The 14,394-nt window shown below is 57.2% G+C and overlaps 1 protein-coding gene across 9 annotated transcripts in view; it reads left to right on the forward strand.

The window, feature by feature from the left end:
- The window catches only part of DIDO1 (death inducer-obliterator 1), a 50,469-nt gene extending 43,761 nt beyond the window's left edge, over positions 1–6,708 (forward strand). For all 9 annotated transcript variants that reach the window (XM_042979957.1, XM_042979961.1, XM_042979956.1 and 6 more), the window contains one exon: positions 2,188–6,708. In XM_042979957.1, coding sequence (XP_042835891.1) covers positions 2,188–5,246 — 3,059 coding nt within the window. In that variant the 3' untranslated portion in view covers positions 5,247–6,708. The remainder of the gene's footprint in view (positions 1–2,187) is intronic.
- The last annotated feature ends 7,686 nt before the right edge of the window (positions 6,709–14,394 follow it).

Here is a 14,394-nt window from a genome sequence, read left to right on the forward strand (position 1 = left end):
TGCAGAGGGCTGCCGAGGTTAGGGGTGTAGTGATCGCCCTCTAGTCTGCACATTCACCCGTTGTAAGTTTCCCTTGTGAAGGCACGCTTCACCAGGACTGAGACCCAAGCCTCCCCGGATTTAACACCATGACTTCCCTGCCATGCACAGCTTACCGACCTCTGGGGCCTGACCCCGAGCCACAAGCCCCAGTTGGGCTTTCCCTGCGTGGAGTACAGGTCCCGGGGACTTCCCCCTCACCAAGGCTCCCCGGCCCTGGCTCGCACCCACCCACCCACCCACGTGGCTGAGCGCATTCCTTCACCGTGATTCTCGTGTCAGGTTCTTCAGGGAGAGCCAGGCTCGCAGAGCAGGTCTGCAGGCTCTGGGGCCGCTGGCAGCCGACCCGCGGTCCAGAAGGGCCAGATAGCCATGTTAGCAATTGACCAAACCCCAGGCTGGGTCTGAGTAAGCAGTCAGATGTCCAGTAAACTGCTATGGTGAGAGGAGTGCCCTTGTAAGTTATCCTCAACTCGTGTTAATTAGGAAATGAACTTGATAGATTAACCCTCAGGTCTGCTGATCAGAAACGTTTGCCATGTAGCAAAGTGTGGGCTGCCTGATTTTCCAGTCTGTTCCCTCCTTTGCCTGGCTCTTCCTTTCCTGGATACACAGCTTTTGCTGGGGGGCTGGGGGGGTGGGCAGGGAGAGGACGTTCTGGAAGCCATGTCTCTTGAGGTGATGGCGAGGTCCTGGTGCGTTAGGAGCGGATGTCTTCAATGGACATCTGTGCTCTCGCACATCAGCTATGAGGCAGGAGGCCCAACCTGGGAGGGAAGGAGGGTCTCAGTATGCTGTCTGCGCAGATGCTGGGGTTCCCCAGCTCTCCGGCGCCCCTGATACTCCTCCTCAGGGGCTGGACGGGCCATCCACCAACCCTCGAGTGCTCGACCTATCAACCCATCTCTGTTGGAATTTAGGGAGGTTAACAGAGTTTGAGAATTGTATAATGGCACCCACAGAGAACTATTTCAAGTGACTTGTGATCATCTTTAAAACCAAAAGGAATAGGGAAACTACTGATTTTTAGTAAGTAGAGAACGTGTACGTACCGCGTGCATAAACATCCACGTTCTACGATGATGTTATCAGTTGAGTTTATACAATTTGATTTTAAATATGCTAGTGACATAAGTTTTTGTTCTTTGTATGTCATTTCTCCCTAAAATTACTGTTTTGTGACTTGGGGTGGCGGGGTTTTCTTGTTGTCGTCCCTCTTTTGGTATTCTGGATTTATTGTGAGTGTGGTTACCGAACTATTAACACCCTCGATAAAACACACAGTTTAGGACCGAGTAAGCCTTTTTTATTTAAGAAATGGGTATTTTTAAGAACCATCCTGTGCCCAGGAACTTTTCCATGCAGTCTGCTCTTCACGGAACACCCCGCCCTTGTCTTTAAGCACCCTGTCCCGTGTTCACAGAGACTGAGCAGGACTTGGCCCTTGTTGATGTTAACAGAATTCCCTTCTAAACCTACAAGGGTGTTTATCATAGCCCTTTCAGTCAGCTTGGTCTTTCCCATTAACTGTAACTGTGACGCCAGCAGCTGGGTGACCTTCCCTAATGGCACGTGCTGAGGGGATCGTTGCAAACAAGCCGTGGAACTGCTCCCTGGTGGAACCTTCGGTATTCGTACGTGTAGCTTGAATTACGTAGCGCAGTGCGTGAGTTCCAGGAAGGGCTGTTACCTTTCTGATGTGTAGTGAGAGGCAAGTAAAAGAACAAAGCTAAGATTTTGTTTAAAAAAAAAAAAAAATTCTGGTGCGTACATGCTTCGTTTCTTACAGGTCAGCAGATGCTGACGTTTGCACACTGGCCTCGCCGGCCTCCTCCGTCATGCCATCGCTTTAATTACGTCTGATCTTTAAATCTGTAACGTAGGCTCTGCTCATTGGGATGACTTGACTCATGAACTGGGCCCTGGGTTCTGTGGCTGTGACGTGGGGGCTGGACGGCGGAGGCGACGGTGTGCCCCGGGGTCTTTTGTTTGCAATAAGCTGTTCAAGCACTCGATTGTGTTTTGCCAGTGAGTTTCTTCCTCCTTCCTATTGAAACGTGCCCCATCACTGCCCTTGACAGGGTTTACGTCTGGAGAATAAAGGCCGACGTTAAATTCTGAACTCTGCACAAATGTTTTGTTTTTCAGGTCTTGAGTCACCGCGCCCCAACATCATCCTCGGGTTGGTGATCTGTCAGAGAATAAAACGCCCTTCAAGTGCTGGAGAATTAGATAAGGTAGAGGAGAAGCGGACCCGACTTCAGACCCAAGAAGAAACGGAGGTTTCTGTCTATCCCAAAGTGCCTGCAGCCCCGCAGCAGTCTGAGAAGAAACCCCCCAAGCTCCAGGTCTGCTCCGGGGACGTGGCCGGCAGCACCACACCCCCAGGGACTCCTCCCCCGCCGCCCCCTCTGCCCGAGCCACCCAGCGCCCCGGCGTCGTCGTCCGTGTTGAAAATCCTGTCGTCGCTCAAACCAGGAGCCACGAGCACTACCACGGCGTCCTCACCCGCCACCGCGGCCGTCACCGTGGCCTCTCCCTCCGCCAACCCCTCCACCTCGAAGACAGCCTCACCCCTGGAACACATCCTGCAGACGCTCTTTGGGAAGAAGAAGTCCTTTGACCCCCCTGCCAGAGAGCCCGTGGGGTCCACACCGGCCTCCCACCAAGACCCCAAAGCCACGGCCGACAGCGGGCTGCCCGCGGCGCCTTTACTGGACCCGATCGTCCAGCAGTTCGGTCAGTTCTCAAGAGACAGAGCTCTGGAGGACGAGGAAGATGACAGACCGTATGACCCCGAAGAGGAGTACGGGCCCGACAGAGCCTGTGACGCTCAGCTCGAGCGCGGGAGGCGCCCCGATGGGGACAAGGCCCCAGAGACGGCCGAGCGGGAGGAGGTGGCCTATGACCCGGAGGACGAGACCATCTTGGAAGAGGCCAAGGTGGCCATCGACGACCTGCCCAACAGGATGTGTGCGGACGGGAAGGGCGGCTCCGCCGAGAGGCCCGGCGAGCCCACGGCCGCCGGAGCGGCCCCCTCCCTGGTCGAGCAGCAGCAGATGATAGAAGAGCTCAACAAGCAGATTGAGGAGCAGAGGAGGCAGGTGGAGGAGCAGGAAGCCGCGCTCCGGCAGCAGAGGGCCGCCGTGGGGGCCTCCATGGCGCACTTCTCCGTGGCCGACGCGCTGCTGTCGCCGCCCCCGAAGTCCCTGCCCCAGGCCGAGCTGTTCCCGCCGGAGCAGCAGGTCGCGTGCCGCCCGTCCGCACTCCCCGGCGCCCCTGCGGGGGCGGGGGCGGGCCCCGGCTGCGACCCGCGGCAGAACCGGGACCCCCGGCAGGCCCGGCGGCTGGCCGCAGAGCACGGCGAGGGTGAGGCCGGCTCCAGGCCGCCCGCGGCCCGGGAGGAGGGTGCAGAGTCGGCCCCGCAGGCCAAGCCGGACGGCCCCAAGCGCGAACACCCCCCCGCGAGCCCGGTCCCGCCGCCCGTGGACGGCGGCGCCCCCTCGGCGGGCTCCAGACCTGCCCGCAAGGTGCTGCTGCCCACGCCCCCCGGCGCAGCCGCCTTTCAGCCCGGCTTCCCTTTGCATGGCGACGCCCAGAGCTTCCCCTCTGCCGGCGGGAGGGACCCTTTCTCTGGTGCCCCTCAGGACAAAGCGCTCGGCTCGTCCCCGTACGAGGATCCGAGGAACGCTCCGTTTGCCGAGAAAAGCGACCACCCGACCGTCGAGCCTGAAGGAGACAGGGAGCCGCAGTGCAGACCCGGCGAGGGGGCCGCCACTCTCCCGGCACCTGGACAGAGGGTGGGGGGCCCTCCGCCCGTGCCCCAGGGCCAGCGGGAGCCGGCACCACGTGCTTTCGGAACGTCTGGGCTTCATGGCCCCAGTTTCCCAGGACCCAGGGGGTCCGTTCCTCCTTTCTCAGAGGAGAGTATGGTTTCCAATAGCGATGGGCCGCGGGGGCCTCCGCCAGCCAGGTTCGGGGCTCAGAAGGGGCCCATTCCTTCCTTGTTGTCAGGGCCACACGGGCCCCCTCCCTACGGGGACAGCAGGGGCCCCTCCCCCTCCCACCTTGGGGGACCCAGGGGAGCGGCACCCCAATTCGAAGACCGGAAGGACCCCCACGGGGAGAAGAGGGAGTTCCAGGACGGCCCGTACGACGAGATGGCCGGCCCCCCCTCTCAGTTCGAGGGACCAGAACAAGCCCCCTTCATGGCGGGCAGAGGCACGGCGCCTTTCCAGTTCGGAGGCCAGAGGAGGCCTCTTCTGTCACAGTTTAAGGGCCCCCGAGGAGGTCCCCCTCCCTCTCAGTTTGGAGGTCAGAGAGGGCCCCCGCCCGGCCACTTCGTGGGCCCGAGGGGGCCACATCCCGGTCAGTTCGAAGGACCCAGAGCCCAGGCACCGAACTTCATGCCGGGGCCCAGGGGGATCCAGCCTCAGCAGTTCGAGGAGCAGAGGGTGAGCTCGCCCCCGAGATTCGCCGGCCCCCGGGCGCCAGCGCCCCTGCCGTTCGGCGGGCCGAGAGGCTCGGCGCCCTTCCCCGAGAAGAGCGAGCCCGCACCGCCCCGCTTCCACTTCCAGGGCCCGCCGGCCCCGGGGCTGAAGCCGGCCCCCAGGCCGCTGCTGGAGCTGCCCAGCCACCCGCCGCCGCACCGGCCGGAGCGCTGGGACGAGGCGCCCGCGCAGGGCCCCGAGGCCGACTTCCGCGAGGGCAAGGGCCACGAGTACAGAAGCCAGGCCTTCGAAGGGCGCCAGAGGGAGCGGTTCGAAGCCGGGCCCAAAGAGAAGCCGCTGGAGGAGCCCGAGGCCGCGCCGCCGGAGAGCCGGCCGGGCAGGGCCCTGGAGGAGCGTCGGCGGGAGCGGGGGCGGCGCTGGAGCCGGGAGCGGGACTGGGACCGGGGCCACGAGCGGGGCCGTCACCGCGACAAGGACCCGGGCCGCGAGTGGGACCGGAGTCGGGAGCGCGGCGCCGACAGGGACCGAGGGCGGGAGCCGGAGCGGGCGGCCGAATGGGGCCGGAGCCGGGAGCGCAGCCGGAACCGGGACCGGGAGCGCCGGCGGGAGCGGGAGAGGTCTCGCAGCAGGGAGCGCGGCCGCGACCGCACCCGCGAGCACGGCCGGGAGCGCAAGGACCGCAGCAAAAGCAAGGAGGGCGCCCGGGACCCCAAAGCCGAGGCGCCTCGGGCCGCCACCCCCGCCACCCAGACCTAGCGCCGGGGCGCGGTGAGCGCCTGGGTGTGCAGAGAGCTACGAACTGCGATGCAGAATAGAACGTTCTGGACTTCAACGATTGCTGTAATTTTGTGTATAGTGGTTTCTTACAAAATTTCACATCTTTACAATTCTGTTGCTTTTTAAAAAAAAAAAAAACTAAGAACTGAATATTTCCATTTAAAATCACTGAAATGGGAAAGCGTCTACAGAAGCATATTGCTTTTTCAAATTATAAAGTTATCTTTTCCAATAACTTGAGTCTGGTAACTTTTAAGGGAATTTCAGTGGACCCTAGAGCCATACCTTCGCTGACCTCTCACCTGTATTTCTGTTTCCAGAAGCTGTTGTCACAGGTGTCACAGGTGTAGTGCTGGGGGGGGGGGGGGGGCCGGTGGCCTGCTTTCTGCTCGCTCCCTGGGGTGTCAGATGCACAAAAGCCCACAAATGCATTTTCCTTTTGTCCTAAAGAAATTTGAATTGCAAATTTCAACCAGGAAACAAAACATTTCGTAGTTTTGCTCAGTTTTTATATATCGCCTTATACATTTTTTTTCAAAAACGTGATTGAAAGCAACATCTGTCCAAGTAGAAATTGTTGCGTTTTAAATAGCAATCTATTGAAAAAGGTGTAACCTTTACCAGCCTAAAGAAAGTGAGAAGATAAGCCAATTAAGTGTACTTTAAAAAGGGGGTGGGGGGAGGGGGGGTTACTTGGACTTGAACGATCAGGAACATTTTGTTTGTGAAACCCGACCCTCTGAGCAGTCCTTCCTGTGTCCCAGGGAGAGGGCACCAGGTCCAGACTGTTACACTGTCCGGTGATGCATTTTAGACTTTGTCACTGAAAGCGGAACAGTACTCGTGTGAAGTCTGGGACGGAAACCAGTGACCGTAGTTAGAGAGCTGCAACTCAGGAAGCTGTTGGCTGCAACGGCGGCCTGCCTTCTGTGGCGTATTTGCAGGTACTTCCGGAGCGTGAGAGGGAGGAAACCTTGCTAATTTATTTGACTGTACAAATACACTTTGATAATTTTTTATATTTTCATAAACTTACTTTTGCAAGCGTAAGATGAGAGAATTTCACTCATTCTTTGGAGTCTGTTCCATCGCACATCACTACAGATTTTTCACTTTCTAGCACAAACGTACAAATGGTAAGAACACGGAGGACTTAGTGATTTGGAGGGACTGGGATTCCAGAGCAAACGTCAGGTGACAGCGCAGCCGAGTGCTGAAAGTTCCAACGTCTCATACGATGCGAAGGGTTTTTTACACGTAAAACAAATTTTTCTAATTTAAATACACAAATGTAAAAATCAAGTGTGTTTCTTTAGGTTTACTTGATAGAAATTTCTGTAAATTGTATTTTATATTACAAAGTATTATATCACTGTACATTAAAACACGGAACTGCATAGGTTTTGTTACTTGAAGTAGAATAAACATCTACAGAAGGTTTTCTGCCGCGCCTGTGTCACTTCCCCTGTCGGGAGTCTGGGGCTGGGGGGCCCCTCCGCGAGCTCGCACACGCCCACCCCTGCCCCGTGCCGACGACCGCCCCCCCCCCCCCGACTCTGAGTCGGGTGACCCACCCTACCGCTCTGCCTGCTCGAGCGGTGCCTGGTGCCGTGGCCGCCGTGGCCTGGAGGTGTGGCGGAGCCCGTGGCCCAGGCTCCGGTGCCGCGGGTGGAGTGGGTGGCCGTGGCCGAGCCGGCAGGCTGACGCGGTGCCTTCAGGGCGAGGGGAACGGCTCCCAAACCTACACGCGGCCACTGCCGGGGCAAAGGACACGGCGTGGGCGTCGCCCTGGAACTTCAGCGCCCAGCTGCCCCCCTAATTGACCTCAGTCCGATCACCCCGTGTCCCAGGAGCTCACTTTCTCAGCAGGCGCGTCCCCAGCCCCGCTGTGAGCAGAGGCAGAGAGAACATCCTTCCTGAGGACGCTCCCGTCCTGTTGGGTGCCCTGTCACCAGTGGCTGGCAGGTGTCCCAGCCCAGCACAGGGCAAACCAGGGAGGGCCCCTGGACACAGAGCAACCAAGGAGGGTTCCGCAGGGGGCAGCACCCGGGCCCCCGGGCCGCTGTTGCCTCAGAAGGGTGCGCTGAGCCGAGATGGCCCACATAGGCGCACGGAGGCGGGCGGCCTGTTTGCGGGGAACCGCGAGGGGCCAGACCTGGCCGGGGGCAGGGCCGCCATACCCAGAGCTGACCGGGGACACCGAAGAGGCTGGGCACGGCGCCCAGGCCTGCACAGTGCTGTCAGAGGGGTGTCCCCGGAACGTCGGGAAACTGGGCCCCGTTTTCAAGTTCTCAGTCCTTCGAACGCTCACTGCTCAGATGTTTGCCTTCAGTTGTGTTCACCCCAGAGCCTGTGTCTCCCATGCTCCACGGCACCAGGGTGCTCTGTCCTCACCCTGCCGCCTGCCACCCCCGTCACCCCTCCAGCCTGTGACCCCATTTAGCCAACGGGACCCCCGAGCCGCACGTGGGTCTCCAGAAACCCGAATAGTGAGGAGTCTGGCTTGAGGATGCGGCCCTCCTTCCCTGAATCTTTTTCCCCTCTGTTTTCTTTTGTTTACAAAATTGGGATTCTATACGTTCTTGTATCTTTTTTTTTTTTTTTAATTTGCTTTGTCCTGGGAAATTCCCAAAGGCATCAAATATCGATCAAAAGACATTTTGGAGGCACCTGGTGGCTCAGTCGGTTGAGCATCCGACTTCGGCTCGGGTCATGATCTCACGGCCCGTGGGTTCTAGCCCCACGTCGGGCTCTGTGCCGACAGCTCGGAGCCTGGAGCCTGCTTCGGATTCTGTGTCTCCCTCTCTCTCTGCCCCTCCCCTGCTCATGCTCTGTGTCTCAAAAAATGAATAAATGTTAAAAAAAATTTTTTAAGTCATTTTGTATTTTTCCCATTGTTGACAAGGTTTGTATCTTCTCCTTTCAAGAGAATGAATGCTCCCTGTAGATCCGTGAGGTCCTAAGCATCAACCGCGGAGCATGTAGGAAACGAAAGGAGCATGTGAAGAAAATGAAGATCTGCCGTCCCCTCCCCGTGAATGTGGTCATCCAGAAACATCCAGACACAAGCCTTCCTAGCGGTACTTCCAGCCCCTTTCTTATGTGCACGTGTTGCTGATGTTCGGGGTGCATCACCAAGGACACGCATTTAGGAAAAGCCCAATGAACAGAGACCACCTAGCGTGCGTCTGCGTGCTTCACACGCACCTAGAGGCAGCCAGTCCCAGTGGGTAGAGCGGCCTCCGTGTCACTGACAGCCCCGTCCTCAGCTTGTGACTTTGTCCTGATGGTTGCAAGAAGGCTGCCCCTGCAGGCGTGACATCATCATCTCACTGTTCTGGGAGGAAGCCAGCACGAGAGACAGAGCCGTAGCAGGGCAGCCCTGCCCCATCTGCCCTCCTGGTTGAAACTTTTGCTTATATCTTGTCGCCACGCTCTGTCACACGGCCACCCCTAGCTGCACAGGAACGAGTCCGGGCCTGCCAGAAAACCAGGGGAGGGGTCAGCACCGCGGCTAGGAAGGGCAGCCGGAGCCACAGCCAGGCAGGCAGTGCCCGGTTCCTATCAGTGACTTCTCCGTCACCTTGCACACCACCCAGCAGGCGCCCTGCTGGACACATGCCCCCAAAGCATGCGTTATCCGCAGGGCAGTGTCACCCCCGTGGGGGCCAAGGCTGGTTCTGGGGGTACAGGTCTTAGCTACTGCAACGGTCTGTGGCCCTCCGAGGGGCAGAGAAAAGTCTGGAGGGGCTTCTTGGGGAGCCGCCGTTTTTCAAAGGGTGGGAAACTGCCCTACACGGAGGAAGACTTCTGCACACACGAAAATCTGTAAGCAAACATCGACAGTGATTTACTCCTAACTGCCCAAACCAGGAGACCACCCGAAGTCCCCTCTGTCCACGCATGTCCCAGCCGGGGCTCAGCCGCAGCCCAGCCGTGAAAGTGAGCACGAGCGGGCACGGGCCGCGGTGGGGGGGCCTCTGCTGTGTCGAGCGAGGGGGAGAAGCCAGACCGAAGGCCACCAGCCCATCACATGACAGCGATAAGACAAAACTCGGGGGATAGATGGGGCTGGGGTGAGGGGAGCACGCCGCTGGGGAGCGGCGCCAGGGAGTCACGGGGGTGGGGTGTTGGCTGCATGGCTGTTTCCAAGTGCCAAAACTCAAGATGCCCAAGCGAGTGACGGTTACTGGAAGTGACGCCGTGTCACCCAGACGAGGAGTGGAGGCCGGGCGTCGCGTTGGCAGCAACCAGTGGTGAGTCCTACCCCCCGCAGCTGCACTTGTACACACACACACACACACACACACGCACGTGCACCCAGTCCCGCACACCCATGTAAGCGCACACGTGTGCACATGCACACTCACGCACACTCACACCCATGCATGTGCGCACACATCAGGGACAAAAAGAAAGGAGCTCAACTCCGGAGGTGATTCTGCAGCAGTCCGGCTTTGTTCGCCCCGAATACGGCAAAGCCTTACTTCCTGCAGTGACTCGCCTTTGATTTCAGAAAAGACCCCCCACGTATCTGTAATTATACAGCAATAAATGAACATCTCTTCTTCTTTAAAAAAACAGAACGGGGGGGGGGCGCCCTCTGACCTGGGCCTGGGGTCTTTCCTCTGCCACTTCCTTCGTTCTGTCTCTGCCACGCAGCTGGATGACCCCTTGTCTGTCCTGCCCTGCGGATCCCGCCTCCTTGTCCTGCCCCTTTTCCTGGAACTCCTCCCCCGAATTTCTCCGGAAGGGACTTGGTCTACCCCTGGCTGCTTTCGCCGTGTTGGGATTTTGCAGGCTGTCACTGGAGACCGTCTGTCCCCGCTACCGCTCCTGATGCCCGTCACCTTGCCCCCGACCAGGGCAGCACGAAGCTCTGGCTTCTGCCAGCCCGTGCTCACTCTCATTTCTCGCAAGTTCGAAGCAGTTGCCTAGAACTTTCCCCTGGTTTGTCTTTCCTTCTGCGTGCGCGCGCGTGCGTGCGTCTGATTAATCAATACTTTGATAGCTGAGAAATCTTTTGGCAAGCAGAGGGAAACTCACATTTTGTTCCCCGTCCCATTTCTTTGTCTTACAAATCTAGGGAACGATGTTTCTTACATAAATATTTAAACTCGAAATTAAATATTTAACGTCCTTATAATCAGCATTTAATAATAATTAAATTTCCAGGGGCGCCTGGATGGCTCCGTCAGCAGAACGCCCCACTTGGTTGAGCGTCCGACTCTTGATTTCAGCCCGGGTCACCATCTCGAGGTTCGTGAGATCCAGCCTTGCGTGGGGCTCTAGGCTGACAGCGTGGAGCCTGCTTGGGATTCCCTCTCTGCCCCGCCCCTGTCCACGTACTCCCTGTGTGTGTGTACGTCAAAACAAAGAAACTTAAAAAAGTAAATTTCCAAATACTTAGATATCAATTACAAAGATACTTCATAAAAGCCTCCTAAGTGGCTAATGAAACTCACACCTGTAACAAAGGTTTATCAGATTCCCTCAGTCCTCGTCCACCTTGAGGAGCGAACAAAGCTCACAAAGCACAGCGACAACGCGACGCTCGGCAAACAGCTTCCTGACTGCGAGTGCCGTGGGCGCAACTCGCTTCTTCATGATCTCTTCTTGCGTGGGTCATCCCGGGCACAGAGGACCCTGAAGACAGGGGTACAGGATGGACAGACAGACAGGCATCAGGGAGGCTCCTCATGGCACCTACCCTGCCTGCCGTGGCCGCAGGGTGACGCTGTGGGCAGCCTGTGGTCCGCGCCCCGCAGGCCAGAGCTCCAAGTCAGCGAGACAGGCAGAGGCAAGGGGAAGCAAGGTCAGGCCGGGGCAAGGGGTCGTCTGTCGTTCCGGCTTCTCTGGCAGGATGCCCTCGCCTCCAAGGTGGGAGGAGTGAGAGAGACACGTGTGCTGGTGTGTTTTCGTGGCTCACGTAGCCCAGCCACAGCCCACGCCAGCCACGTGAGCCGCCACGCACAAGACCCCTCGGTGCTACAAAGCAGCCGGCGGGGGCTTCTCTTCCGGTGTCTGGATCTCACGTACAAGTGCCTCTGGTGACCCCCCGAACTGGGAATATGCAGGAGAGGGCCTCCTGCTCCGCCAGCCCGGCCCCCAGCACAGCCCCCAGACTGGCCCCCAAGCCTGCTCAAAGCCGCCTTTTAAACCTTAAGTTCCAAGGGTGCCTGGGTGGCTCAGTCGGTTACGCATCCGACTTTGGCTCAGGTCATGATCTCGCGGTTCGTGAGTTCGAGCCCCGCGTCGGGCGCTGTGCTGACAGCTCGGAGCCTGGAGCCTGCTTCGGATTCTGGGTCTCCCTCTCTCTCTGCCCCTCCCCCACTCCTACTCCGTCTTTCCCCCTCTCTCTCTCAAAAGTAAATAATCATTCAAAAAAATTTTTTTAATAAAAACAAATAAACCATACACTCTAAACAAACACAATGGCAGAGTGGTGCTCCCACCTAACTGGGTGCAGCTATCCCGGAAATACGCCCACTCCCAGGAGGAGACAGTCCCTCCTTGCCCTGGCGAAGTTCAAGTTCGGTGTTCTCCACCGGCCCACACTCCCACCTGGAGCTCGGGATGAGGTCAGCCGCTCTCAACACACCCGATGTTAGACAAGAGGGTCAAGAGGGCAGAAGAAAAAAGAGTATGCGGTTAATAAGCACACACACGGATGTTATCTCCGAAGCAGGAAGGGACCCTCCTGGGGTGGTCACCTCTGCAGTGGGCCATGCGGCCGTAACCAGGGTCTCTTGGCTTCCTCGCCATCCAGTCCACGCTCCCTTGGTCCTGGAGCTCCTCAGCCGGTCTAGACTCCCTGCCTGGTGGGTGCCCCAGAGCGTCCTTCCTTCAGGCCCGAACTATCGGCGATCCCGCCTGAATTGCCTCGTGGTGGCTTCACTGATTCAATCACAGGACTTGGGGGTTACCGAGAGGTGGCCCCAGGAACGCTCCAGCATCTCAGGCGTGTTCTCCTGACCCTCACTGACAAGTAGCAGCCTCACTGCCCTTGCTAGGAGGCCGGGTCACCCCCGGCCAGGGCAGTCTCCCTCCTTTGCCCGTTCGTTCACTGGCATGGAGGGGCCGAAGCGGCCAGGTGGCCGTCCCCGCCGCCAGCCCCGCGAGACCATCACTGCGTCCTCTAGAGGAAGCTCTCTTCCCTTTGAACTGACTCTTCTAGAACCAGAAGTGGCAGGAACGGGCAGCAAAGATCCAGCTAGTGGATCGGCAGAGGTAACGGCGAGAGGCGCCACCCCGTTTCCAGCCCTTGGTTCCCAGACCCACGAATCCCGGCGGTGGAGAGAGAGCATCATAAGTTGTTGCTGACCCCGAGCGTGCGTCCTGAGAGGCAGCGCCCCAGCCCTGCAAGCTTCTCCCGCCACCCGGCTGGCGCCGTGACGGAGTCTTCCAAAGGCCGCCAAGTACTTCTCTCAGAAGGGCCCAAACCCAGAACTCTGACCCCAGACGCTGGCGAGGGCGTGGGCGGCAGGAGCGCTCACCCTGGCCGGCGGGAACGCGGAATGGCGAGGCCGCTCTGGAAGGCAGCGTGGTGATTTCTCACAAAAGTAAACATACTCTTACCGCACGATCCACAACCATGTCCTTGGCAGTTACCCAAAGAAGTAGAAAACTTCCGTCCACACGAGAACCCGCACACGGATGTTTATGGCAGCTTTATTCGCAATCGCCCAAACTCGAAGCAGCCAAGATGCCCTCGGTGGGTGTGGACCACCCAGACAGCAGAATATTATTCAGGGCTAAAAAGAAATGAGCTCCCAAGGCCCTGGGGACACATGCAGGAAACTTAATCGCATATTACCAAGAGAAAGAAGCCAGTCAGAAAAGGCTACACACTGTGTGATTCCAACCGTATGACATTCTGGGAAAAGCAAAATCGTGGAAACGGAGAAGTCAGTGGCTTCTTGAGGGGCGGGGAGGGGAGGGACAGGCGGAGCACCGAGGATTTTTAGGGAAGATGTTCAGTATGATACCCGACATACGTGTCAGATGCACGTTTTGTTAAGTTCAGACCTTGGCGTATTTTGAGTGGTGGTAAACGTATCGTATTTTAACTGCAGCATATACACGTCCACTGCCGGTGTATGGGAAGACAGCGATATGTGTGTGCTGTTCTTTTCTGTGACCTTGCCGAAGTCACTTGTTAGCTTTTTTCCAGGTTCCATAGGATTTTCTACATAGATCATACTGTCTGCAAAGAAAGACGCTGCACTTTTGTCTCCTCGTGAATTCTTTTCTCCTGCTCGTCGTATTGCATAGAGACTCCAGTGTGATGTCAGACAGACGTGGTGATGGTGGAGATCTTTGCCCTTTTCCTAACCTGGGGAAAACATTCAGTCTTGTGCTGTTAAGTATGATGCTCGCTGTGGTTACTTCCCAGATGCCCTTTATCAGGTTGAGGAAGTTCCCTTCCATTCGTGCTTTGCAGTTTTTCTCAGAAATGGATGTTAGATTTGTCAAACACGTTCTTTTTTCTTGTTGCAATTTTGAGTTTATCATACTTTTTTTTTCTTTGTGGTCTTTTTAAAGTGTGTTTATTTTGAAAGAGAGAGAGAGAGAGAGAGAGAGAGAGAGCGCACTCATGCAAGCGGGGTTGGGGCAGAGACAGAGAATCCCAAGCAGCCTCCGTGCTGTCAGCACAGCGAAGGGGGGCTCGAATCCATGAACCGTGAGATCACGACCCGAGCCGAAACCAAGAGTCAGATGCTTCACCGACCGAGCCACCCAGGCGCCCCTTTTTGGCCATTAACACGGTACATTATGTTGGTTGATTTTCGAATGTGAACGAAACTTGTGTCGCTGGAGTAATCCCCACTTGGTTGTGATGTATCACTCTTTTTTAAAGATCTTGTTGCATTCAATTTGCTAAGATTCTATTAAGGATTTTTGCACGTTTGTTCATCAGACATTGCTCTGTGGTTTTATATTCCTGTAACATCTTTATCTGGTTTTGATATCAAGTCATGCTGGTTTCACAGAACGTATGTTTCTATGATGGTTTCACATGCCGCACTTACCCTCGTGAAGCACGGTTCGGTTTTCAATGGTGGGTCCACAGCCGCTAAGCTGACTCTGTGACCCACCGTGGGTCTTCCCCCAGATAACGACCGCG

Source organism: Panthera tigris, chromosome A3 (assembly GCF_018350195.1).
Source record: "Panthera tigris isolate Pti1 chromosome A3, P.tigris_Pti1_mat1.1, whole genome shotgun sequence".
In the NCBI taxonomy this organism is placed as follows: Eukaryota; Metazoa; Chordata; class Mammalia; order Carnivora; family Felidae; genus Panthera; species Panthera tigris.